The sequence below is a fragment of the Balearica regulorum genome, chromosome 1 (assembly GCF_011004875.1).
Source record: "Balearica regulorum gibbericeps isolate bBalReg1 chromosome 1, bBalReg1.pri, whole genome shotgun sequence".
Classification (NCBI taxonomy): domain Eukaryota; kingdom Metazoa; phylum Chordata; class Aves; order Gruiformes; family Gruidae; genus Balearica; species Balearica regulorum.
Genome location: NC_046184.1, coordinates 88,951,232 through 88,977,027, shown reverse-complemented (window position 1 = coordinate 88,977,027; position 25,796 = coordinate 88,951,232). Strand labels below are relative to the sequence as shown.

The 25,796-nt window shown below is 42.0% G+C and overlaps 1 protein-coding gene across 5 annotated transcripts in view; it reads left to right on the top strand.

The window, feature by feature from the left end:
* Positions 1-675: 675 nt before the first annotated feature.
* MAB21L3 (mab-21 like 3) overlaps positions 676-25,796 on the top strand; it is a 37,281-nt gene continuing 12,160 nt past the window's right edge. For 3 of the 5 annotated variants that reach the window (XM_075765135.1, XM_075765130.1, XM_075765137.1), the window contains exons 1-2: positions 18,739-20,752; positions 24,908-25,048. In XM_075765135.1, the coding sequence (XP_075621250.1) occupies positions 20,705-20,752; positions 24,908-25,048 (189 nt within the window). In that variant the 5' untranslated portion in view covers positions 18,739-20,704. Of the gene's footprint in view, positions 10,201-14,588; positions 14,676-18,738; positions 24,420-24,907; positions 25,049-25,796 lie in introns of those variants that run through there. The other 2 variants (XM_075765120.1, XM_075765136.1) reach the window with 2 other exon arrangements.

Here is a 25,796-nt window from a genome sequence, read left to right as displayed (position 1 = left end):
CATTCACTGGGGAGAGATGCTGCACAATGTTTTGTTGCCTATGGGGTCAGCATTTTTTGCATCTAGATGAAGCATTATTGCTAAGTAGAAGTTCTTCAGTTACACAGTGCCTGCTGTTACGTGTCTCACAACTATGTTGCATGAAAGCTGAAGTTAGAAGATCAGAGAGAACTTGTGACTTTCAAGTTATATGTAAGCAGTCTGTGTAGGCCCAATTAATAAATCTCAGTGTTTGGGCAGTAAGTTTGTCCTGGGGAGCTCCTGGAGAGCAGAGGCTGATACAGCATTAAATATACCACAGTTTACAACCTATTATAATGCTAAGAGTCTGAGACCTAATATCCTTGGTGTAGTTGAATGAAATATGACCACCTTATCCCACATTTTTTTGCTAAAGTAGGTTTGTGTACTAAGCAGCCTGCACTGTTAACTGTTTTTTTGTGTTGTGCAGGCACTAGAGCACCTTACCCCCATGATGCGAATTCTTTCCTTGGATTCCTTTGGTTTTGTAGCTGTCACTTTTTTTTTTCAGCCAGCTCACTTGATGGGATTATGCTAGAGATGAGAGAGGCTTTCCCATGGTGCTGATTAGTCAGATCTTAATACAGTCTTAGGTGAGGTATGTTTGGGATTCAGCTATCTGGTGATACTGAACATATCAAGTATATTGACCTCGCAAGTGATACTTGAATACTGCTACACTCACAGGAGTGAAGGAGAGTGACAGAGCATGTGGGACAGCATGGAGGAGAATTAGCTGGAGGGAGTCAAAAGAATAGAGGATTCAACAGAAACACTTTAGGGCAAGGGTAAGTGAAAATACAAGATAGGAGACATTGAGTGGAAACAACCTTCTTGCTGTTTGTGTTGACTTGAAGCTTCTTTCAGAGCTGCATTGGTTCCAGGATGTCCTGTTGGGGACACCAGTTTCATAATTTCCTTTTTAATGTCAACTTGTTCAGCACTACTACATTTGTGATTAAACATTTCTTTTGATCAATATAAAATGTAACACACTTCAGTTTTCTTTTGGACTCAGCTTTTCTATGAAATGGCATGTCACTAATATCACTACAATTTGTAAAGCCCTCTTTTGGACAATGCTATATAACTGGTGATTGCTTAATTTGCCAGCTTCCCTTTAGAAAGATAGGAAGATTAGAATTATTTGATGCATTTTTGTCACACAACTTCTTGTGAAGTGATACATCAGCCTTCTAAAAGGATTTTACTATTTCTGATAGGCTGAAGAGAATAGAATAGGGAAGTGATTTGACAAGTTTATTTTTTTTAAACTACTTCCCCTGTAAACAAAGTTAGTGCTCTCCATTTAGGGATTGGGAAAGTGCTGTTCAGAGACTCTGTGACACACCAGAAAGGTAGAAGCTCTGTGTTAAAGAGCCACAGGTGACTCTGTCTTCGGGTGAGGGTGCTGAGTGAAGATGATGTCCGCACCTCTCCAGAGACACCTAAACAACATGGAGCTTGTTTTCACCTTTATTACAGCCAAGGCTTTAAGGATTGAAGCCACATGCACCTCTGCTTACAGGGCACAATCCATGCCAGGTACTGTACAGAGGTACTGTACAGATGTACTGAGGTTAGCAGAATATCCTTTGCAGAACCATAGGGAATGCAGTTGAGACCATTTTCCAGCATGTTTCACCTAAGTGTATAAAAGTAGTTCACAAGAGAATGTTTTTGTTGTACGGAGGGAAAGGGGAAAGTGAGGAACAAACTTAGTTTTCCTAGAGTGTGTTAATGGAAACACTTGAGCTAAAACTCTTGTTCCTGAGTCTTCCGCATAATCATGGAATGCAGTTCTGGTTAGTATTGTTTTAGCTGAAGGATGGTGTGCTATATATACCTTTTCCCACCCTGTTAGAGCTTCTTTGATCATGTTCTTTGACACAGCTGAATCTAGGCATCTGTGCACACCAGTTGTGAGCCTTGCAGTAAATATGTTAGAAAAGCCCAAGAGCAGTGCTGTCATTTGATGGTGGAAGTTAGTCTGGCCTGACACACTTAATGTCTGTGTCAGAAATGTCTATATTCGGCTGTTTACCAACAGGAGACTTAAGGTATATCTGCGTATTGAGTCTCACTGCTTGTATCTTACATCTTATAGTAAGTGTAGTACATCTTGTAGTATCAAGTGGAAGAAAAATACCTACATAAGAAAACGTCTGTCACCGATCCAAATGTAGAATTGGAGGGTGAACAAATGCATACAGATTTTTTCCATGCTATGTATTTTTAATGCTGTGTCCAGTCTATTGTAGCCTTCAGATTTTCCAGGTGCTACTGTTTTTAAGTCTAATAGAGCTGGATAAAAAATTCACCCTATCTGAATTTACCGAACACTGTCATCCTATTTTTGGCACTACTTGCTGTTTCTGTGATTCTGAAAAAAAGCTCCTGTATTGCCTAATGGGGAGCAGATTTTTCTGGTCTAATTTGAAGTGCCCGTTTTATAAAAGTCATCTTTAATTTCCTCAGTCGACTTGATATGGGACTGTGTGTAAAGTAACACCATAGAATTGGATTATAGAAGTGCCAAAGACAGTTTTTGCTGGAAAGCAATGGTCCAAAACTAGTTCTAGCTGCATTCATTTGGAATTCTTCCATGCAACCTGCTAAAACTGGTATTTACAAGCATCTCCGGAGCTGTAGGGGACAGAAAGAGTTACCTTCGTTTGCTTGTCTTTCATTGCTCAGTTCACTTAAGTAGTTTTTGTTTCTGAGAAACCAAAGAAATTAAATGAAGGATTTAAGATAAAGCATAGGTTTTGTAGAACGTGCAGAATTTATACCATGTAGCCATTATAGAGAAATCTGCAGAGCCTGTTTGCTTCTGAATTGCAAATGTCAATGCTTAGACTAGAGACTGATAAAACCTGGTTAAAAACCGCACATTGGAATTTGTTCATTCATCAGCCTTACAAATTAGCATTGCTAATAACAGCTTGCCTGGAGCTTCATAGGATCTAGCAGATTTCTATTAAATGCACAGTCGGAGACTGTGCAATAATGTCTAGAGTTTAAATCCCTATTACAACTAAAATTCATTGCAAGTTAGCCCTATCATGGCTGCTTGTTTGCCAGTAAATAGGCAGGTGGCTAAAGGTTTGTGCAGCAAGAGCTGGCTGCCCCCAGAAGAATGGTTTAAAAGAAATAATCTGCTTTCTCTAGTGTGTATGCAGAATGAAGTGGGACCATAGCGTGTCAGGGTACTCTCATATACAGCAGGTTTATAGAATGGAATATGTTTAAATAAGTACTTGCCTACCCTCGTTTAGAAAATGTTTGTAGAGGAACCAGGTCTTTAGCATGCATGTTGCTGCTTCCCACCAACGCATCTGAGGTGCTCATATTTTACCTACTTTATCAGGAGGCAGGCAAAAAGTACAGCAGTAAGAAAACCTTTGCCAATATTGAAAGTTACCTCTCACGGAACATCTTTAAGTAAATATATCTGGCACGTCTGTGTTCAAACAAAATGTTTTTAATGATGAAAACTTGATTAGGAGACAGGCATTTCTGATGTTAGTTTGTAAGAAAAAAAAAATCAGTGTTGTGAACTAATGAAAATTGTTATAGAGCAGACAACTGCTGGGTGATTTGTGATAAAAGAATTTAATGTGGTACTGTGATTTCAACTATGTCTCTAAAAGACTAGTTTTGGGGAGTGACAAGGATCAAAAACTCTAACCCCAATTTTATTTTGTTCTTGTTAAAATTTGAGTAAGTCATGTAGAAATTTGAAGTATATTTTTCATATGGATACTTTTATTGCACTACTTTTCCTTACTGAATCTAATAATACTTTGTTGTTGTTTTTTTTTAAGCTACCTCTGTATGTTGAGCTTTTTTGTCAATTTTGTATTTAATTAATTTTTAGTAAACTACAAAATATTTCCTTTATGTATGTGGGAACACATGACTTAAAGACCACAAGTCCTCCTTCTGTTTAAAGTTTTTCTTAAAGGCCTTTTAAATTAAATTGAAAGACTTAAGCTTTTGAAGGAGCAGAATAATTACACACTTAGAACATACGTTCTCCTGTGTGTAATGTTTGCTTTTAGAAGGGCCAGAAAGCCCTAAATTTTATACTAACCTCAGTTGAGAACATGACTTTTCAGGGGCAATAAAAAGTTTTGAGTTGGGGAATTTTTTAATAAATTTAATTTATTACCAATTAAAGAGCTTTTAGTTACTGCTTTTGGTATTGGAAGGAAAAACAAAATAAAACAAAAAAACCAAAACACCAAAACTTAAGGAAAACACTGCTGGTTTTGTCCAGATACCACTTTTCCCTCTCTCCCCCCATGCCATTCCCCACCCCGCAGTGGTCTCCAATTCCTTGGCTGCATGTTATGCTCAGTCCCTTCAGCAAGGCAACAGGCAGCACAGGAGGTTGGGATCAGTCTGTTGTGCTTGTTTCTTCTGTTCTCATATGGGTTTCTTCACCAGCCACAGTCCCTTAAGAGTTGTTGTTCCTTCTGAGTCTACTCTCAGCCTCTGCTCAGGCTATGATTTCCCTTTGGCGTTTCTCCTGCTCAGCTGTCTCTCCTCTCCGCTCCTCTTGCGCTGGCATGCTCTTATCTTTTTTTTCCTCCTACTGCTATAGCACTGTAATCTCTCTTTCTTGGCATTTACTGCCCGTTCTTAAACGTGCTTTTGCAGAAATGCCAGAAACTCCTCTGACAGTGTTGGAGTGTAGTAGGTCAGTGCCCACTGTGCCCAAGAGGCAATGGACACTAACTGAAACACCGGAGGATCTATCCAAACATAGGGAGGCACTCTTTTACTGTGAGGGTGACTGAGTAGCAGCACAGGTTGCCTGGAGAGGTTGTGGAGTCTCCATGTGTGGAGATATTCAACAGTTATCTGACATAGTCCTAGGCAGCCTGCTTTAGTAGGTGGCACCTCAGCCATTCTGTGATTTCTGTGCTGGTTGGGACCAGCACAGGGCAGTCCCTGGCCTCTTTCCACACAAGATACCCTGCAGCCCCCTCACTACCGAAACCCTGACAGTTATGCTCAATACATGACCGTACAGGGTTTTCTTGCAAATCAAGTCCTTACAGTTTGGGCTGACAGATTTTGTGAGTGGTAGTTGGTACTGTATTCCCTTTCTGTGTTAGTGTTGTCTTAGGTCAAGTAAATGAAACTCATAAGGATATAATCAGACATATATAGCCAAGTGCTGTGTCTGGTTATGTTTGCATCCCTGCTAATTTCAGAAGACAGAACTTAGGTCTCCACTTGACCAGAGGAGCAGCCAAAGGGGTAAATGACTTTCTGCTCAACCCTTTGTCATCATGAAAACAAATCTTTGTGTAGTCTCTGTATCCTGTAGACTTGGGATTGTTTCCTCATGCCAGTTTCATTTGAACCAACAATCAAAAGTCCTTGCCAGTTGAGAGTTGAGTAACATGGAAGTGGGAATAAGGGGGAACAGATTAACTACTTCAAACAAAAATCAAGTTGTATATAGTCGATGTGTGTATTTTTAAATATTTAAAATTTGGATTACTCGACTACTGAGTGTTATGAGCCTTTCCACAGTAAAATGAGGACCGATACATTTCAGAAGTACTTTCTCTCCTTTAAGTGTATTAGTGTGCTGTCACTAACTTGGAGTTGTACTGCTGAAAAGTCTGGGTTTAGAATACTTGATCTGAGACGTTACAACTGAAGACAGCATAAGCTTTTCCACAGTAGACCTTTTATGGCAGTATATTCATGTGTTCTGTGAACAGCTGTTGGATCCATCTTTTTAAGATGTTCTTTGCCATAGGTGAAGGGCCATAACAAATGTTGAAATATTTAGAATAATTGCACTTACCTATTCTGTTTTTTTAATGTATTTCCTATGCATACTGCCTTACCTGTCTGTACTGTACTTCACTGGAGGTATGAAAGGTAAATATCAAGTTCTTAATTTATAAAATGAATTTTTAAAATAATTCTGTAATACTACACATTTTCCAGTGGCATCTGTCTTCTAAGATAGAGAGGGTGATGGTGGTAAGCCCAGGTGAATTTAGCCAAAAGTTAATATTGGTGGTCTTTACATTCTCACTTAATTTCTGAATGATTTTGATAATTTGAAATACATTTTTTCTTTTAAGATTTTTGTAGAAGCTAACCTACCTTGGTAAGCCAACTTCTAAGTGATTTGTCACAGCTCTGATACTGCCTGACTCATACAGTTCATATAATGTCTTTGTAACTTATTTTGTGCCTTTTCTTCCCCTGACACAAAATCTCTCAATAAAAACAAGCTCTTTTGCAACACTGCAAAACCTGTTTTATTGTACTGATTTTTACTTGCCTGACCCTTTTGTTTTGTTTTCTGGAGGGGGTTGAAGCTCTCATAATAGAATAGATATTTATAACGGACTCTGCAGAAGAAAATTGACAAGGTGGAAAGCAGGTCACTTTGGAACAGCAGTGCTACAAAGCGCCTGGGAAACTGGGACTGTCAGTACTAATCAATATATTCCACCATATCTATCACAAATCATTTCTAACAAAAACCGGCACCAGTGGAATGTGAGAATCAATCTACTACTGGCTTCAGTTGTGCTGATTGATGTTGAAAGACTGGAAACACTTTGGGGAGTTTAGCATAGCAAAATGTCTGTGGTGGTGTTACTAACATTTGTGCTGGGGGAGTGCCCACGAACACTAGTTGGCACTTAACATCCCTTCTTTAAAGTGCTGTGCAAATGCACAAAAACATAGTCTCTGTTCTCAGGGCTTCTGCCTAAACTATTGGCAGGGAGTGGCAGAATTTGAATATTTGTCTTTGTTACCTGGAAATGAGGTGATAAATAGCTTGACTGCATTTCCTGTCCCCTGTCCATTGACAAAAGAAAATATTGTCTGAATCTGGGAAAAAAAGTGACTGTGGGAAATAAGGATCAGTGCTCTGTTTTAAATTGCTGGGTACCAGGGCTTTCATATCTCTGTATATGCTTCCAAAAAAAAAAAAAAAATTCTCCTTGAATAGCTAGTCCCTTGCACAGATGCCAAAGCACTTTAAAATACAAATAGATGAAGTGTACAAACTAAAGACCACAGGTGGTCTGCATGATAGATAATATTCCAGACCTTGTGTTATGTTGCATTTTACTCTTCCTCAACGTGGAGCTAAGAACAATAATCCAGCCAGGCTGTACTTCCTGGGCATGGACCACTGCAAAACTCATCCTTTGCTCTTATATTGCTTACTGCAAAAGAAAAATGCAACCATCTTAAGTATCTTTTCTGACTAATTTGTCATATGCTTTCTAGAGTCTCTCTAAGCTTTAAACAAGGTTTTTTGAAGTCTTTTGAACTCCAAGTGTTTTCATAATCACCTTTCTAGAATTAGTAATTAGAATATATGAAGCATACACTAGCATTCAAAATCACCTGTACTGTTCATCCCTTGATCTAAAGTGACCAGACAAAGGCTGGTTTTTGTTCTTGTTTTTTTCCAACTCTTGTGAGCCTTACTCTTATTTCTGGTATTTGAGGTACTTAGGGTATTACTTTGTTTTAACTTTTGCTGCTGTTTCACTATGGAGGTGAATGATTGAAGGCCCAGTTTTACAGATGTGTCTAGTTCCACCGATAGCTATTCAAATTTGTTGTTTCTTCCTCTCTACTATGTTTCAAGTACATACCGCAGGGAACTACTGGCCTGAAAGACTTGGTTGGTTGTCATCTACATGAGGATAAGGAGTGCTTCTGTGAGCAGGCACTGGGTATGGCAGTATGATTTGCCATATCCAAAGGCTCATTTACATTGATGCACCTTTCTTTTGAAACAGCATTAACTTGGGCTGCTCTTAAATGCAGCCTTGCTTGCCTGTGCTTTGGGAACTGGCTGTATCTTGCTGTATCTGGAGCCTGTTTGGCTACCAGACCATTGCATTGTACTCTTTGTTGGGCTGAGATAAGGAAACGCAGGGTGAGAGACCAAGAATGGAGGAAGGGGCCACAAATTACATACGGGAAGGACTGGTTCACATGGCTGTGAGATGGTTATTAGTTATTATTGTCAGTGTAGCTCTAACCTTTGCTTTGTTGTGATGTTTCTGCTGTCAGTAATTTTTCACACTGACAAGAGGAAGACACCTGTGGAAGTCATGAAATGGGACTGCCATCCCTTGAAAGCAGGAACATTTTAAGAAATGTGCTTGTTCCTTGCCAATAACAGCCAGTACTGGTGTTAAGATGACTGTCGTAAGCATTGCCTACCACCTGCCAAGCAGCTATCAGGCAAAATTACTTGGTTCTTCCAAACCGCACCAGGCTCAAATTTAACTAAAGTTACCTTCTACTAGACTCATAGACTTTTTCCAAGCAGTGTGCTTCTGAGTGAGACTCAGCTCTACCTTTTGCAGCATTGTCACCTTGCATTTTGTTGTTTGCACAGAGACAAGACAAATACTTGTGGTCAAATTCTCTCTGTCTTGGCGAATAAAGGTCTCTAATCCTGATCTGTTACTTAAGAGCACCTTCAATGAATGATCCTTGCTGCAGGGAGGAGGGGCGAAACCTCAAATTCTTATTGATCAAACTTGCTAACAGCAGGTAATATAATGTCATACTTGGAAAAGTGGTTTGTGGATGACTTATTCTTGCCATTTCTTTTTCTAGTAAAGATGACAAAGATGCAACTGATCGTTTACTTCTATCTTGGGGAGGGAAGAGGTAATATGCGCTAGAAAAATTGTAGCATTCCTTTGATCTCATTTTCCCTTCCACACTTCTGCTACTGAAACATAGCTAAGATATGATAATCCTGCAATCTGTTCTGCAGCTATAAGCGGGCAATTTTTTCCATTTCTCTGCAATTTGTGTAATCCATGCAGTAGTAGCCTGGCAAAATTACAATAGGGAATGCCATGAATACTCATTGAAGGGAAGGCTGTGAGTGATCCATGCATATAGGATTGTTTGGAAGTTTGCAACTTCAGAAACAATCTAAAATCTAATTCAGTTTTATTTTGATTCAGCTATGGTTTGAGCCATGGACCAGATCCCAAAGCTGGAGTGCTCTGATGTGGAGGGTGGTGTGCGGGGTTTTTTGGGGGTGTTTGGTGGGTCTTTTTTTTTTTTTTTTTTTAAGATTGTTATTAGCTCTTAGGTGCTGCATCTTGCAGTATGAGACTCCTGGTCCCTAACCTGTCTTCCATCGGCTCTGCTTACCAGCCATGCCAGGAAAAGGTGTCACCTTTGCTAACGTCATGATGGAGCTGTCCTGTGGGTGTGTCTAACATAAGCGGAGAAACAAACACAAGCAGCATGCAGGCGCTTTGTGCAAGTAAAATCTACGGATAAAGGAAGTTGTTCAGTGTAGGGTAATTCCTCTCATCCGCTGCTTCTTCCAGTGCTCCTGTAAAGCTTTGTCACCTCCCAAAGTTATTAGTAGCACTTGGATTTCGTAGAAAACCTCTACCTCATTTTGGAGGGTGGGTGCACCAAAGTAGTAGAGACTACCTCTGCACAAGTCCTAGCAATTGTCTGACAGCTTCTCCCTCTCCCCCAAATATGAGGTGCTATCTTCCCAATGCTGGGCTCAAGTAAAAGTAGAAGCTGTTAGAGGAAGTATTCTGTCTACAGTTACATCAACAAGCCAAATGCAGGTCATGACAGAGCTCCCTTGTCTGACAGGAGGGCAGCAGGGCTCTACCTTTCAGCATGCCTGTACTGCCCTTTGTGAAGATCTGCCCTGCCAGCTTGAGTCTGCATCACTCAATTTTTATTTTTTTAATGGTGCTGGTTTCCTGCTCTGCAGTCACCCTTGTTTTTCTGTAATAGTGAAAGTGTCTACTTGTACTACACATTTCCCCGTCCCCCCTCTGATTTTTAAACCTGCATCAAGGCACCTCACCAGTTGTGTCACATGTACTGACCCATGGATACATATGCAGTGGCTACCAAATACCCACCCTGTTGTATATTGGTTATTAAATAGCAGTTGAAGTCTTGTGCTTGTCTGGACTGTGTTCTGTTTGGGTCAAGGTCTCTTTCTGGCTTGCTTGATATTCACTTTGAAATGTTTGATTAAAACCTTTTTGAAGGAGGTGGAGAAAAATCCTCTCAAGGCTCTGCAAGCCCTGCCAAAGCATACACTACCGATGTGGTGATTAGGACAGAACCTTTGAGTACTACAGCTGAAATTGGCACCAGTTCTGGGTAAGTCATTTTTTCTCACCAAAGTTTGTTGCTTTCTTGAACTCTCCACCCCCACTCCTATCTATAAAATGGAGCCAGTGTGATTTTGCCAGATCAGGTGTTATGTTCAATTAGTGTTTATAATGATGATGCTGGACGGGGTGCGTCTCTGTTGAAGTTGGTGTGAAGATGTCATAGAGAAACTGAGAATTCCTAGGAAATTAATTTTAATGCTTTGATCCTTGCACAGTACACAAGGAGGGTGAACTTTTGGGATGATGTGGCTTTCAGAAAGAGTGTACACAAGGGTAGAAGAAAGCAGTGCTTGGGCGCTGGCCTTTTCTCAGGGATATTGGGTTGTTTGAATTGAGGGTCTATTATCTTCTTTAAAATTTGGAATTACAGCTATGGCCATTTGGTCTTTCTCTCTGCTAGTCTTTGGTTTGTTAGAGAGCAGTGAATGGAGTAGAAGCTCACTCAGATGAGGTCTTTGTTGACCCTGATAGCAGGAACTGGACTGAATGACCCTGCACTCCTATGAATGCTGTTCTGCTTCCTTTCCCCTTCTGACCCAAACTCAGCATGGAGGTACACTAGCCTGCCAAGCAATAACTTCTGTATATTCCCAGTGCTTTTATTCCAGGATTGTTTCTCCTCCCCCACTCCTGCTTTCAGTGCCCAGAATCTGCATTTAACTAGTTCTACCCTGTCTCCTATCACTGCCTGGAGCAGATGCAGCGCAAATGATTGACCCTCTCCCTTTGGCAATTTGACTTTGACTGCACAAAACAGCCAATAAAGTGGAAAGGGCTGGGCAGCTGATTACGGGGATCAGCTTGAAACCATGTAGTTTTATGGTCTAAGATAGAGGAGGAAGTGTTTGCTTGAAGAATGCAATTGCATTCCGCCTTTCTCCTGCTGCCTGCTCTTGATGATGACAAGTTTTTACAAAGTCACTGACTAAAAGAATAGCATACGTATTTGCCAGACACAGCTTGGGCTGGAGACTGTTAGCTCATTTTCCAGTGACTGAAGCTGGAGTGTTTAGCAACACAGGTCCTGATCTGATCTGCCTAGAAATTCTTTGAAAAGACTTGACTGAAGCCTCTGTTGAGATTCGCTCTCATACAAGGCTGGTTCTCACTATAGTGACTGAATCTCTTGATCTGCTTTGTGGTACATATATTGTACTTCTAATAAAGAGCATCTCTTTCCTTACTTCTGCTGGTGCTCTCATTCTTGTCTGTATTGTAATTACTCCCTCATGGCCACTGTTTCCCTCAGGCCCTTGCACTATAGTCACTTAATGATTGTTTCCTCCCCTCCCTTCTTCCCACCCAAAACATGCAGTTGCCTGGCTCTTTCCCTGTGCTTTTCTCAAGCCACTCCTAAAGGTATAATGACAAATTCTTCCTTTATCCCGTTTGCTTCTTCCGCTTCACCTTTCCATTCTCTCCTCAATGCCATGTTAGCCTTGGAACACAACACAGTGTCCAAGCTGACATATCCTGGGGATCACCTGTAGTTGGAAATATGATATCTGTTACCTGTGTATGTGACATGACAAGAGCTGGGAAGTTTGGTTAGACAACTTTTACAGTATATTGTCCATACTGCTAACCAAGAGTGTACAGAACCACAGCTGCTTTAATGTTGTTCAAGCTCTTGCTGAATTCTTCACTTTGTTTTTTGTGTTTTGTTGTTGTTTTGTGAGTTTTTTTAATCTCACTCCCCTCCCATACAAATATATCTCCCAGCATTCAGAAATAGCTCCCAAGAACCAGGCTCTTTGGGTCTGGAGACCCTTCTCAACTGCTTGCTGAAGCTGACCTGTTTCTTCTGCAATAATTATGTTTTCATCAATAGGAAGAAATAGATCTCAAGGATATAGCTGTCATTGGTCTGTGAGATATGAGACCTAGTTTCTTGTTCTGGCTCCAGTGAACACTTGTACATTTTTTACTAGTCAGTCACTGGATGAAGCACATAAACAGGGATGCCAGTGTGAATCTTCTCTCTCCCAAGTGAGTTTGTGTTGGAGTGACTATTCTCACTTAGCACTGGTGATTTATTCAATTTGCTTCAAACTGCCATGGACTCAAGCAATAAGTTCTGAATTGGGTCAATTTGGACACAACAGTGAAGTATAAAAATAATACAAGCTAACATTTTTTGTGCTCTGGAGGGCAGCCACGGAAAAAATGCCAACTCCTGGAGATGCTGTGTTCCGGTCTGATTCAACCGCTCATATAGACAGAGCATCATTGCAAGTGTGCTTCTTGGTTTTGGCTCTTGTAAATCTCGGCTGTGGACTATCTGTCCCAGAGTTATCGTGCCTCTAGATTTAAAGTCCTTTTCTTGACAGCTGAAAATAATCCGTCTACCAAGAGCCAAGCAAACCTATGCTGACATCAAAAATGAGGCAGCTTTTTCTCACCTGCCAAGACTTCCAGTGCTAAATGTTTTTCCAGCTACACTGTGCTCTGCCAAACATCATGTTTTCTCCAGATGCTGCTGTTCTAACCATGTGTTTAAATCGGTGAGAGCTTCTTGGTATTGAGTATTTCCTTTTTGGCATTCAGGCCATTTACCTAGGTATATAAATAAAAGTGCTGGAAGGCTCCTGTTTTTATGAATGTTAGCCACAGATAGTTTTTCAGGGTGGTGGGACATCCTGATTGAAACAATAGATCAGTGGATGTAGTTTAGTGATGGATAAAACATAGTGATAGAGGAAAAATATCCTTTGCAGATGCTTGGAAATGGTCTAATGAAATATTTTATGTTTAAATCATGATGCACTAAACTTGTACTATTTCGGTGAACTTCCAGAGGACAATACATGGATTTAGAACTCAGAATGCCAGTTTTCCTTGCCTAACATCTCAGTCAACTCTCCTGAGAGCCTCAGAGCTGATGCAGCCAGGGCTCCCAAGCTCTTACCCCCCACTGAGCTCACCATTATGAACTTGGAAATTTCCAGACTCTCTGAACAGCTCATCACACTGTGTGCCAGTGATCTTGGCAACACTAGAAGTCCTGCTACATGTCTTGTGTTTGCTACCAAGTGGCTTGTTTCTTAACAACAGCTGCAACACTGACTGGACTCTTGCGAATTTGCTAGTTGAGGCTGGTCAGTGGTGGGCAGCAGCATCATAATCTCAGCATTTTTCAGAATTTACTGCATCCTCAGCTAGTGATCCTGGAGTGATCACTTTCTTTGGAAATGCAACACTGCAGCCTGAAAAGATTCAGGTTGTAAATAATTTTGGATTTCAAAACTCTTCCCAGATTGAGAGAAATCATTTCTAGCAAAAGCTATCTGCCTTTATCTGACGTGTCCAGTCTGGCCACGAATGGAAAAAAGATACCAGGCTTGATAAACCACTGGACCTGATCCAATGCTATGCTTAGTTTGGAAAGGATATAAACCTTTAACTTACTTGATATGAAGCGCATGCCCAAGGCTAATGTGAGAACGTGTGGCAGTGAGAACAAGCAGCGCAGGCATTTGGAGCATTTTTGAGCTTGCCAAGTATTGATTGGTGAGGGGTGGGAATGAGTTGGAGAAGTATTTCAATTTGGCATCCATATGTGATTCTGATGCTGTCACAGTGAATTAGCAGCGCTTTCTTTTCCCTGTAGTCCATCCTAGGCCTTTGTCATTGAAGCATCCTCTTTGCCTGTATCTGCTTGTTAAAAGACAAAGTGAAAAAAAACTTGAGTAAATTCACAGAACTTGTGCCCCAAAAAAGCCTGATTATCTTATGCTATAATCCTCTGAATGGATACTCTGAACAGTAGTGAACCATCACTGCTAAAGACTGTTACAGCATAAATGTTATAGGGGATTCAAGCTACAATTACTCATTTTGTACAGTCACTTAATCCACTAATGGGGAGAAATGGGGCAACAGTTTAAGAAGGCAGAACTGTCAGAGATTATTAAATCTACTGCGATGATTTGTTTTGGTAGTCTCTCTTGACCCAAGTACATGCTTCAGCTAATGCAACAGACTTAATGCCTCTGGTAATTAGAGCAAGAAGTGATGGGTCATCATTAGCAACTGCAAATAAAGGGTTGTATTTCATCTGGAAGGCAGCATCTTCATCTGGGCTTATTTTTTGCCACTGCAGATCATCTGTGAGTCACAAGTGGTACATTGGACTGACTCATTTGTGTGATGTAGTAGAGCCTTTTTAATACATGCTTACTGTTCCGTATGAGTAGTTTTTCTAAATAGTTGCCAAACAGAAAATGCCACGATATTGGACTTCCCCACACAGTTAATATTACTGCTCTTATTTGCATGATGTTGGTGATTTTTTTTTATTGTTGTACAGTTCACAGTTCAGATGAATTTTGATTGTAGACTTGAAATATATTTGTCATATCTATGAAACTGAAGAGTGAAGAAAGAAAAGCGAGGCAAGCATGGAAAGCATCAGTAGCTGACTGCTTCAGAAGATACAGAGCCAATCTAATACCATTCAAGGTATATATTCACAGAATACTTTTATGTGGGTTTCCCAGATCTGCAGTCATATGCAGTTCTGGATATTGTGAAAGGCATGAATAAAGATGATATATAATAGATTCAATAATTTTGGAGATACTAGGAAATCCCTAAATCTTCTTAGAAGAATACTGATAAGCACATGAAGACACAAGCACAAAGGAAATTAGCCACAAACTGAACTTGTATTGGGTTTGCGTGACAACGTTTTGGTAGCAGGGGGGCGACAGGGGTGGCTTCTGTGAGAAGCTGCTAGAAGCTTCCCCTGTGTCTGACAGAGCCAATGCCAGCCGGCTCCAAGACGGACCCGCCGCTGGCCAAGGCCAAGCCAATCAGCGCCTCTGTGATAACATATTTAAGAAAGAGAAAACCAGTTAGAGAGGGCTTTTGCAGCCCGAGAGAGGAGTGAGAAGATGTAAGGAACTCTGCAGACACCAAGGTCAGTGCAGAAGGAGGGGCAGGAGGTGCTCCAGGAGCCGGAGCAGAGTTTCCCCTGCAGTCCGTGGTGAAGACCATGGTGAAGCAGGCTGTCCCCCTGCAGCCCATGGAGGAAGGATGAGGGGGTGTAGAGATTCCACCTGCAGCCCGTGGAGGACCCCACACTGGAGCAGGTCGAGACACCTGAAGGAGGCTGTGGCCCGTGGGAAGCCCATGCTGGAGCAAGCTCCTGGCAGGACCTGTGGATCCATGGAGAGAGGAGCCCACGCCAGAGCAGGTTTGCTGGCAGGACTTGTGACCCTGTGGGGGACCCCACACTGGAGCAGTCTGCTCCTGAAGGTCTGCACCCCGTGGGAGAGACCCACGCTGGAGCAGTTCATTAAGAACTGTAGCCCGTGGGAGAGACTCACGTTGGAGAAGTTCGTGAAGGACTGTCTCCCATGAGAGGGACCCCACGCTGGAGCAGGGGAACGATGAGAGGAGTCCTCCCCATGAGGATGAGGAAGCGCCAGAATCAATGTGTCATCAACTGACCGTAACTCCCATTCCCCGTCCCCCTGTGCCACTGAGGGGGGCGGAGGTTGAAGCCGGGAGTGAAGTTGAGCCCGGGAAGATGGGAGGGGTGGGGGGAGGTGTTTTAAGATTTTAGTTTATTTCTCATTCCTCTACTCTGTTTTGTTGGGTAATAAATTAGATGAATTTCCTCTCTAAGTTCAGTCTGGTTTGCTCGTGACAATAATTAGTGAGTGATCTCTCCCTGTCCTTATCTCGACCCATAAGCTTTTCGTTATACCTTTTCTCCCCTGTTTAGTGAACGAGGGGAGTGATAGAGTGGCTCTGGTGGGCACCTGGCCCCCAGGCAGGGTCAGCCCACCACAGAACTCCATTAGAAGGTGCTATGAGGTGGGCACTGAAATAAAACAAATGAGGGGATGTAAGAGAGGTGAAGCATTTCAGATCAGCAGGCAGGGAACTGTGAGTTGAGAAGACCAAGATATCAAAGCGTGATTTGAAAATGCTTGAGAACAGCAATGGATGCTCATCAAACAGAATTTGGGGGACTGTCTGTGGTCAGCTAGCTATGTAAGTGATCCTGATAACCTCCTGAGGGACACACAAGAGGGAAGGAAGGTTGCAGTGCCCTCAGCAAGAACTGTCTGAGGGTGAGTCCCCCTCTCAGAAATATGCCCAGACCCCAGTGGAGGCTTAAGTGTCTTTCAAAATTCAAGAAAAAAGAAAGGGATTCAGAGGTGTCAGAAAGGTAGCCATTCTCAGTGCAGATGGGAATCTCCTTAGAAATAAATATACTTGGGGAATTTAATTTATTAAATTAACAAAACTCAAAAGCTCTTTACAGGGCTCAGATCCATGATATCTGATGGATTGTGAGCTAACTAGAACTGAAGAAGCCTTTTCTGTTTGCGTCTTCATGTCATTGCCTGGCTTCAGTACAGTGCTTTGTATCTCCATGAAGCAGTTGTGTGTTTTTCCTACCCGTTCAGTCCATGGCTGGCTCAGCTGTCAGGCTGACACTTGGGAGAGCTGGATGGGAACGCATGGCCCTGGCCAACACTCTGTGAAGAGACATTTCTGTGTCAGTCCGTGGCCTCCCCTGCACAGGGACTGTGAGCTGTGCAGCAGCGAACAAGTCTCTTTCAAGGAACAAAATATGCCTGGTCCTGGAGAAAGGAGGAGCATCTAAGTGACAAGGAGGGTGTTCTTTCCTTCTGTGCTTCTCAGAGTAAGGAACAAGAAATAGCCTTTCTTCACTCCCTCTTGTTGATGTGCATGGACATTAAGTTGTAGGTTCAGAGGAGAAGTTTTATTAGGAGATTGTTTATGAGCATTTGGAGCTTGGGTCTGTCTCAAGATTTCTCCATTTGTAATCTTATTTTCCTATACAAGCACTGTCAGGATAGATGCTTCCTGAGAAGGACCAACCTGGAGCATGCGTTTGCTTCCATAATTTTGCTAGTTAATTGGAGAGAAAAAACAAAAAGGAAAAAAAAAAAGCAGCAAGCTAGAAATCCTGAGCTTTGAATGGGGTGAGGGGCAAAAGCCATGACTACTGGCTGAACATAGACGAAGGTTTCACTGCAACAAGACCACATCTCAGCACCCTAGAGGAGCATGGATTCTTCCCACTTTGGGTCTATGTCCTCTTTTATCTCTGCAGATGTTTCTCTGCACTCCCCTTTCTCTGTCTTCTTCCCTTCTGATAGAAGTTTTTCCCCACAGCAATGTTATCTCCTCACACATGGCCATTTGCCTCTACTTTTCTCCCGTGTTTTGTGCTATATGGTTGTCATGAGTCCTTGTGAGGTCTGTTTTCCTCAGTGAGGTTGAGTCTGGCTGCTGTCTCCCATGCCACTATGCTGCCCTTCCCTTTATAGAAGGGCTTATTGCCACTCTAACCTGTACTGTATTTTGCTGTCGGTGTAAGGGCCTTTACCGGTTGCAGTGTTTTCTGTCAATCAAACAGTACTCTTCTCATCCTATAAGTACCATAATAAAATCCACAGGCATTCAGTGTAAGTCGTCCATCTGCTATTATCTCCTGCATCCAGTTCTTGTAACTGCTCTTCTCCTTCTTTCTTTCTTTGGATTCATTGAAGTCCAAGGAAATTATGAAGCAGCAAATTCTTACAGCTGGAGCAAGGAGTTTTCGGAGTTGAGAAAAACCTGTGTTTGTTACATTTGATACTGGATTTCTGGTTGATTTTTCCTCAGCCATCTCCCCTTGTACCTCCTTAACAGTGATGGTAAGGGAAAGTTATTTATTCTCTTCAGATGGCAGGAGCAGGCAGGAACTGTTGCTCAGATCCTTGGGCTTCATCCTAAACTTGGGCTTGAACTTAAATATGCTTGAATATAAACAAAAAAGGTAGTCCTTGTCCAAGACTTTATGCTACCTTCCCTCACTATGAGGAGGGGGAGCTGGGGACATGCAGACCCTCTTGGAGAAGTGCTTCCCAATACAAAAAGACTTATAAACACAAGGTGTGTTATTATATACAAGAAAAATAACGAAACCCGTGATCTTCATCTGTCTGCCAGCACCTGTGACTCTGGACAGCTGTCATGAGGAGACACTTTATAGGTGCAAGAAAGTGAGACCCATACCCCCAGTATCAATACAGGCTGGGTGATGAAGGGAAGCCCTGCGGAGAAGGACTTGGGGATGTTGGTGGGCGAGAAGCTCAACATGACCCAGCAATGCATGCTCATAGCCCAGAAAGCCAACTGTATCCTGGGCTGCATCAAAAGAAGTGTGACCAGCAGATAAAGGGAAGTGATTCTGCCTCTCTACTCCATCCTAGTGTGACCCACCTGGAGTACTGTGTCCAGCTCTGGGGGCCCCAGTACAGGAGAGACATGGAGCTGTTGGAGAGAGTCCAGAGGAGGGCCACGAAGCTGATCAGAGGGCTGGAGCACCTCTGCTGTGAGGGCAGGCTGAGAGAGTTGGGGTTGTTCACCCTGGAGAAGAGAAGGCTCCAGGGAGATCTAATTGCGGCTTACCAGTACCTGAAGGGGCCTACAGGAAAGCTGGAGAAGGGACTGTTTATCAGGGAGTGTAGTGACAGGACAAGGGGTCATGGTTTTAAACTAAAAGAGGGTAGATTTAGACTAGGTAGAAGGAAGAAATTTTTTACAATGAGGGTGGTGAGACACTGTTAACAGGTTGCCCAGAGAAGCGGCAAATGCCCCATCCCGGGAAACATTCAAGGTCAGGTTGGATGGGGCTCTGAGCAACCTGATCTGGTTGAAGATGTCCCTGCTCATTGCAGGGGAGGTTGGACTAGATGACCTTTAAAGGCCCCTTCCAACCCAAACTACTCTATGATTCTATGATCTCCCCTTCCTTCCTAATACACATCTGAGATTCTGGGTATTAAATTAATGGGTATGGTAGTGTTAAGGATCATTGCGGGGGGCTGGACTTGTTTGCTGTGCACATCTGAGGTTCTGGGTATTAAAGGAATGCATGGCAGTATTAAGGAAGTTGTCTTCTGTATATACAGCTAGCTGCCTGAGGGAGCACAAGGGGTTTAGGGACATGTTGTTGAGGGACAATAGAATCTGACCATTTAAAAGGCTCATTCTCCTCCCTTGCACACTCTGCTTGGACTTCCGTCCATCCAACCTGCCTACAAGTCCTTCCTAACTTGTTGTTCCACACACCTTCTTTCAGATCCTGCCTTTTGTCTGGCTTCCCCAGCAGAGCTTGCATATACTGCTAGCCCCCAGGTAAGTCCTGAAGTGAGGAAGGATGAGGTATTGTTCCCCAAAAATTGGGGGGAACCATCATCTTTTTCAGTGCCCAACTCCCATGGAAGTTAGTTTGGGAAGTAAATGCCTACATGTCTTTGTGAAAGAGTCTCCAAGTCCCACAGGAAAAAGATGAAGGCAGATGCCTCGGAGGCACAGAGAAAGGTTTGATTTGTAGATTCTGGGAATCAGATGTCCTGCAGGTATTGATACTCTATTAATGTACTTAGTATTTGACTGTTAATAAGGAACATCATGAAAGATAACTAGCAACAACAGTGCCTGCCCTGAGGTAGCACCCAGTGCCTACCCAACTGCTGCCTTTTGCCAGCTGCTGTAGAGGTAATAAATCAATTAAGGGATATCAAAGCTCAGTTTCCAGGAGGAAATAATGATTTTACTCGAAAGTGGAGTATGCCTTCCTTAATAAGGGACACTTAGCAGCATGGGATCTCATGTCTATACTCCATCAATCCTTTCCATGCGCTGATGTACCTTTTTTTCTAAAAGCCACCAACCCTCACTGGATCGATGAGGCCCAATCAATTATTTTTCCCTCTGAATTATCTATATATGGTTGTTAGCTGAGCTGCTGGCAGAAAACGAGAGACAACTTTCTGTCTGTTTACTGTAAAGAAAGCAAAGCAAACTACAGGAGGGGACAGGCTGCAGTATATTTACTGTCAATACAGCCAGAGAGAGAGAGAGAGAGGAGATAGGAGGAGAGGGGAGCAGAGGCTGCAACCAAATGAATGATCTGCATGTAAAAATACCCATGCAGTTTGAGACAGAAAGTGGGTGGATTGAAGTCAAGAAAGGATAGCTGAGAGTTTTACAAATGGTTCAGTGAAGGGCTAGTGAGGCAGGGAAGTATTTGTGGCATAATAATGCTGTGCACGAGCATACTGAATCTGCAGTGCAATCTGAAAGGCACTTCCACATCTGCCCTGAAACAGAACAGTAGCTGGGATATTTTTGTGTGTGCCTGCATGCAAGACCCACCATTTAAAAGTAATAAGATGAATAATAATGATTGAAGTTAGAAAATAATAATTGGAGCAAGTTTTCTGAAGCAGCTGGATGTCACCTTTGTAACTCAGGGAGGAAAACAATTTTTAAAAATAGGTGTACTTCCTTGCTTCTCCCTCATCTTCTTCATCCACAGAGGAATTAGGTAACCTGAGCTTCACAGGGCAAGAAGGCTCTGAGCAGCTCGCTCTGAGTGTCTCTCAACTTCCAGAGGCAGGTGAACGAGTGAAGAGCGAATTCACACTTTAGACAGCAGCAAAGACCATCTTGCCATGAAACCGTTCACAGATGAAGATGTAGAAATCTACATCCAGAGCAAGGTAAGCCTTTATCTGTCCAGATTTTCTGTCTCCCACACTAGGTGTTGATTCTGAAGGGTGCCAAACTTGACAGTTAGTTGCTTGCCTGCTGTCTTCATTTCTGAGACAAGACTGGGTGAAGTTTCAGGAGAACTGTATTTCTAATGAGATTTCTAGGTTTCTGCTGCAGAATGTTATCAGAGATCTCAGCTTGTAGCCTACTTTTTCAAAGTGCTTGTCCTTTTCTTCAGATGCCCTGAATTTTTGCTCCCGATCTGGAATTCCAGATGTGACACTAGCTGTAATTGCCAGCATTTAGTCTCAAGAAAGGTCCTTGCCTCTCTCCTTGTCCAGTGGTCTTGGCTTGACAGAAACAGGACCAAAACCCCACCAGGGGTTGCCTCTAAGAAAGATGCATGTAGGAGTTAGAGAGACAGATATTGTTAGAATTCACCCATCAGTTGGTCACCTCAGCTAAGGATACTTCTCTGTGTACCAGGATTAAAGTAACATGCCTTACTAGCAAATGCAGGCTGGAACCACATTTTTTATTTTATGAGATATTCCAGCACTCTTTTTTTTTTCCCCCATTATCAAATTAAGTAAAACAGAATAAAATCATCAATGAAACAATGCTGTTTAATAAAAGTAACTCTAAGTGACCCATAAGACTTTTTAAAGCTGACATGTTTCATCACAGTACTTAGCTATTTCCTATTTTATAGTCTGCTTTCCTCAACAAAATGCAAGACACCAAAGTGAAAAAACATTTCAGAATGGAAAACTGTAAGGCTCTCTTTTCTGTAAAGGATGAAATGTTCTAGTACCATGAAAGGACTGGTAAGAAAGATTTGTTTTCTCTATGGAAATATTTTGGTGACAAGTAGGTGTATTTCTGTGAGAACTTTCACTTTTCAGCCATGCAGTGTTGTGCACTGGAAAATCATTCCATCAGAATCAGTTCAGTGAGCTATAATAGTGAACGCTTCTCAGAAAATTTATAAAGCAGAACTACAAAGGAGGGAACAGAAGATGCTCGTATGACTGCCATAAGTTCAGGGAACAGAAGAAACTGATAAGTGAGGTTCATAGTTGCCAATATTTTAGGTTCCACTGAAAGTCTGTTTTCTAGCAGCCCTCCAGCTCTGATGGATTCCTAGTTTCTGCCTGCTCCTGAGTCTCCTGTCCAAGTGAGGCTGCCTAACCTTCAGGCAGCCACAGTTCTGCCGGTAAAATGCTGCCTGTTTTTGAAAATAGGCCATCTGGTGCAATGAATCTCTATGATACCAAAGACTTCTTCCTTAAACCACGCAGCAAAGGAAAAACTCAAGTGCATAGGGAATGGATGTGACTGGGTAAATAAGAACAAATCCAAATGTTCTTAACATTCTCCAGTAAATCTCAGTCCTGTTTTCTTCCTCCATAATAAAACCTTAATTGACCTTGTTGTTCTGGTTTTGTGCCTTTGTTTTGGCATGATTTCCAAAGTTAAGACCTGGTAAAGGGAATGCTAGTAGGTGGTAGAAGTGGCTGTCCAACAAAAAGCTTATTCTGTCTCTTCTCACAATGTGTTCGTGCTGCTGCTAAGGACATCTTAGATAAATGCCTTTGCTCTTCAGAAGCTGCATTCACTCACGTTCCGTCTTTCGATTTTTATGCCTTCTCTTCTGTAGGAAGGTTGTATCTTCCAATAGCATTATTAGGGAGCTAATTGTGCTTAGCAACAGTTAGCACCATCTGTCACATCTCCTTTGTTCTTTTATCCCTGCCCCAGTGATGAGGAGTGCATGCAGAAAGAGATATTTAGTGGTACCTCCCTTAATCATTTTTTTGAGAGTCTATACTCTCTTAAAGATTTCATGGCAACTGCTTGTAGTCCTTTTTAGTCCATTGTATGGTCCACGGTGTTGAAGTGAATCTATTTGTCACCTCTCAGAGCTTGGGGACACATTTCAACATGCCTGAGTGTTTTGTCTGACAATTCAACATTTCACATAAAGGTGTCCAAAAGGACATTCAATGAAGTGCTTGTCAGTAGTACTTTCTAAAAGGGATTGGAGTGGTGTTTAGATGCTGAAGAACATGCTATGCAAGCAGGACACAGGAGGTTTAGAACAGAATCACAGAATGGTTTGGGTTGGAAAGGACCTCAAAGATCATCTAGTTCCAACCCCCCTGCCATGGGCAGGGACACCCTCCACTAGACCAGGTTGCCCACAACCCCATCCAGCCCGGCCTTGAACACTTCCAGGGATGGGGCATCCACAGCTTCTCTGGGCAACCTGTTCCAGTGCCTCACCACCCTCACAGTGGAGAATTTCCTCCATATGCTTTTGCTTTGGTCTTTCATAATAACAAAAGACTGTAGCAATTATGTTTGACTGTGGCAATTATGTCTGATCATTCACTTTAGCCCAGCTATGAATGATCTAACAGTCTTGTTTCATACCTGCAAATAGCCCAACTGGGGTTATAGTTCTAGCTTCAGGTGGGTTTTCTTTTCCTGATCTAGGTCTTTCAAAGCTCCCATATGTTTCTGTATTTTTTTTTATTGCCTGCAAACAATGAGATTTAGTAGAATATGGTGAGGAAAAAACAAAACTAAGAAAAATTAAAGCAAAATTTGCAACCAAATAAGAGAAAGCATTAGGATGCAAAAAAGGACAGTAAACAGTATTCATATCTAACTGTGTGTAGGTAATTCTAGATGAATAAATAATGAGGAATATGTTCATGAACTTCATTAACAGTGGGTGAATCTCCTCACTTTGGTAAATGTGTAAGGATCTTTGGGAAATATTTAAATATGTACTTTACTAACATGGTTCCTTCATGTTCCTCCTATTGAATCTCTTTGTTTGGATTTTGACCATCTGTCCTGGTTTTGGCTGAGACAGAGTTAATTTTCTTTCTAGTAGTTGGTATAGTGCTGTGTTTTGGATTTAGTATGAGAATAATGTCGATAACACACTGATGTGTTTAGTTGTTGCTAAGTAGTTGTAGTGTTTACACTAAGTCAAGGACTTTTCAGCTTTTCATGCCCTGCCATGTGCACAAGAAGCTGGGAGAGCACAGCCAGGACAGCTGACTCTGGCCAAAGGGATATTCCCTACCATGTAATGTCATGCTCTGTATTTAGTTGGGAAGCTAGCCAGGAGGCGGACTCGCTACTCAGAAACAGACTGGGCATCGGGGTTTGCTTTTTTCCTTCCACATGTGGTGAGCAATTGCATTTGTGCATCACTTGTTTTTATATATATATATATATTATTATTATCATCATATGTTGTTATCCTATTAAACTGTCTTTATCTCAACCCACAAGGTTGGGGTTTTTTCCCTTCTCCTCCCTGTCCCCTTACAGGGAGGAGGGATGAGCAAGCAGCTGCATGGTGCTTAGTTACCGGCTGAAGTTAAACCATGACATGATCCCCTTATGCTCCATTTATTTTTAGTCTGACATGAAGGTTCAGGTTCATCTTTTATTTTTCTGAGTTATCCATCCTTCACTTCAGTCTTTCCAAGACTCAGAGCTTCCATTGAAATAATTTTCAATAAATAATTGTGCTACTACTGCTTGGATTGAAGAACTATCCATCAAGTCACACAAACGCCTAGTTCCCAGTGGGACCAGCTTTGGAAAGATAGTTTCTCACCATCTAGGAGTGGACTCTCATCTGTACTTCAGGTATGAAGACTATGGATACTTTCAACATATGATGTAGGCATCTAAATGCTGTCACATACACCTGCAACCTGACTAATGTACAGAGTATCTGCAATTCTTGAAATCTCGTCAACTCTTGGAATGAAACGTACCCTGGCTCTGAGAATGGCTAGTATATGCAGGGGAACAACTGGGTTTTCTGCATCAGATGGATAAAGAATGAGACTGTAGCTGGTTGATAACAAATTTATCCATGTAGTGAACTCTTTCCCTTCCATCCAATGGTATTGGCATCAATTAATGCTCAGCAGTCCTGAGTGTTGGCCTTCAGTGTTTACCAGCGCTCTCTCATGGTATGTTGGTTGTAACTCTCAGGGAACAGTAAGTTTTATTCCCAGTGCAGCACAAGGGCAAATGTTTCAGGATGCTTTAAGTTGATTGTCTGTTTCCTGCTGGAGACAAAGACCACAGTTACCTGTAATATGAAGTGTCTTTCTTGGAACTGACAGGTGGAACAGCGACATTACCTGGTTTCCAAAGCCGTGGAGGAGGTGCAGAAAATCATCCAGCAACTGACCGCAGAAATCAGCTATAAGGCCATGCGATTCCAGGCTATCTCTAACTCTGGCATTCACAATGAGAATATTAAGGTATGATTAAGAGCTCTAATATCCTCTCTGGCAGCTTGTAGACAATCAGTAAGTGATTCCTCCATTGTGTAAGTGTTTGTATGGACAGGTACCTCGCCCAAAACGTCACAGACAATGCGTTGACACCTCACTGTGGAAGTTCTAGTGACAGACTGGGTCATAGGGACTTATTCGTGGTCATCTTACAACTAGAGGAGCATCAGAGAGGGCTGGGTAAATCAGGCAGAGCCTCTTTTTACTACTTACTGCTTTTACAAAGAGCATCTATTGCCAGAGCTGTCAATCTGCAAGCAGAAGTCAAAGCTCTTTGGGAGACAGAAAGAAAAATTTGTACGGCATTAACATAGGAAGAAAAAAATGCTCATGCCTTCATGAGCTATGACTCATCTTTTTCACAGGTGGAAAACATGTCAACTTGCTAAAAAAAAAAAAAGAAAAAAAAATCAAAAATCCTTCTTCTGTTATGAACAGTATAAAGCTCCTTCAGAAAAATATGTTTTTTCTTGGTCATGGATTGGAACTTCTTTTTTACTGGGAAGAAATATGCTTATTAGTGGGAGGAGTTAAATGTCTCCCCATTTTAGACCACCAAATACCAAAATAATAATGTCCTGTCCCAGCTGTGACAGAAGAAGACTGGTTATTTCCTGTGACTGCCTAACATAAGATCCTAACAAGTGTAAGGATATAAGAAACAATCATAGCAATGGCAACTTCAGAAAAAAATGATCTTTTTCATCTGAACTAG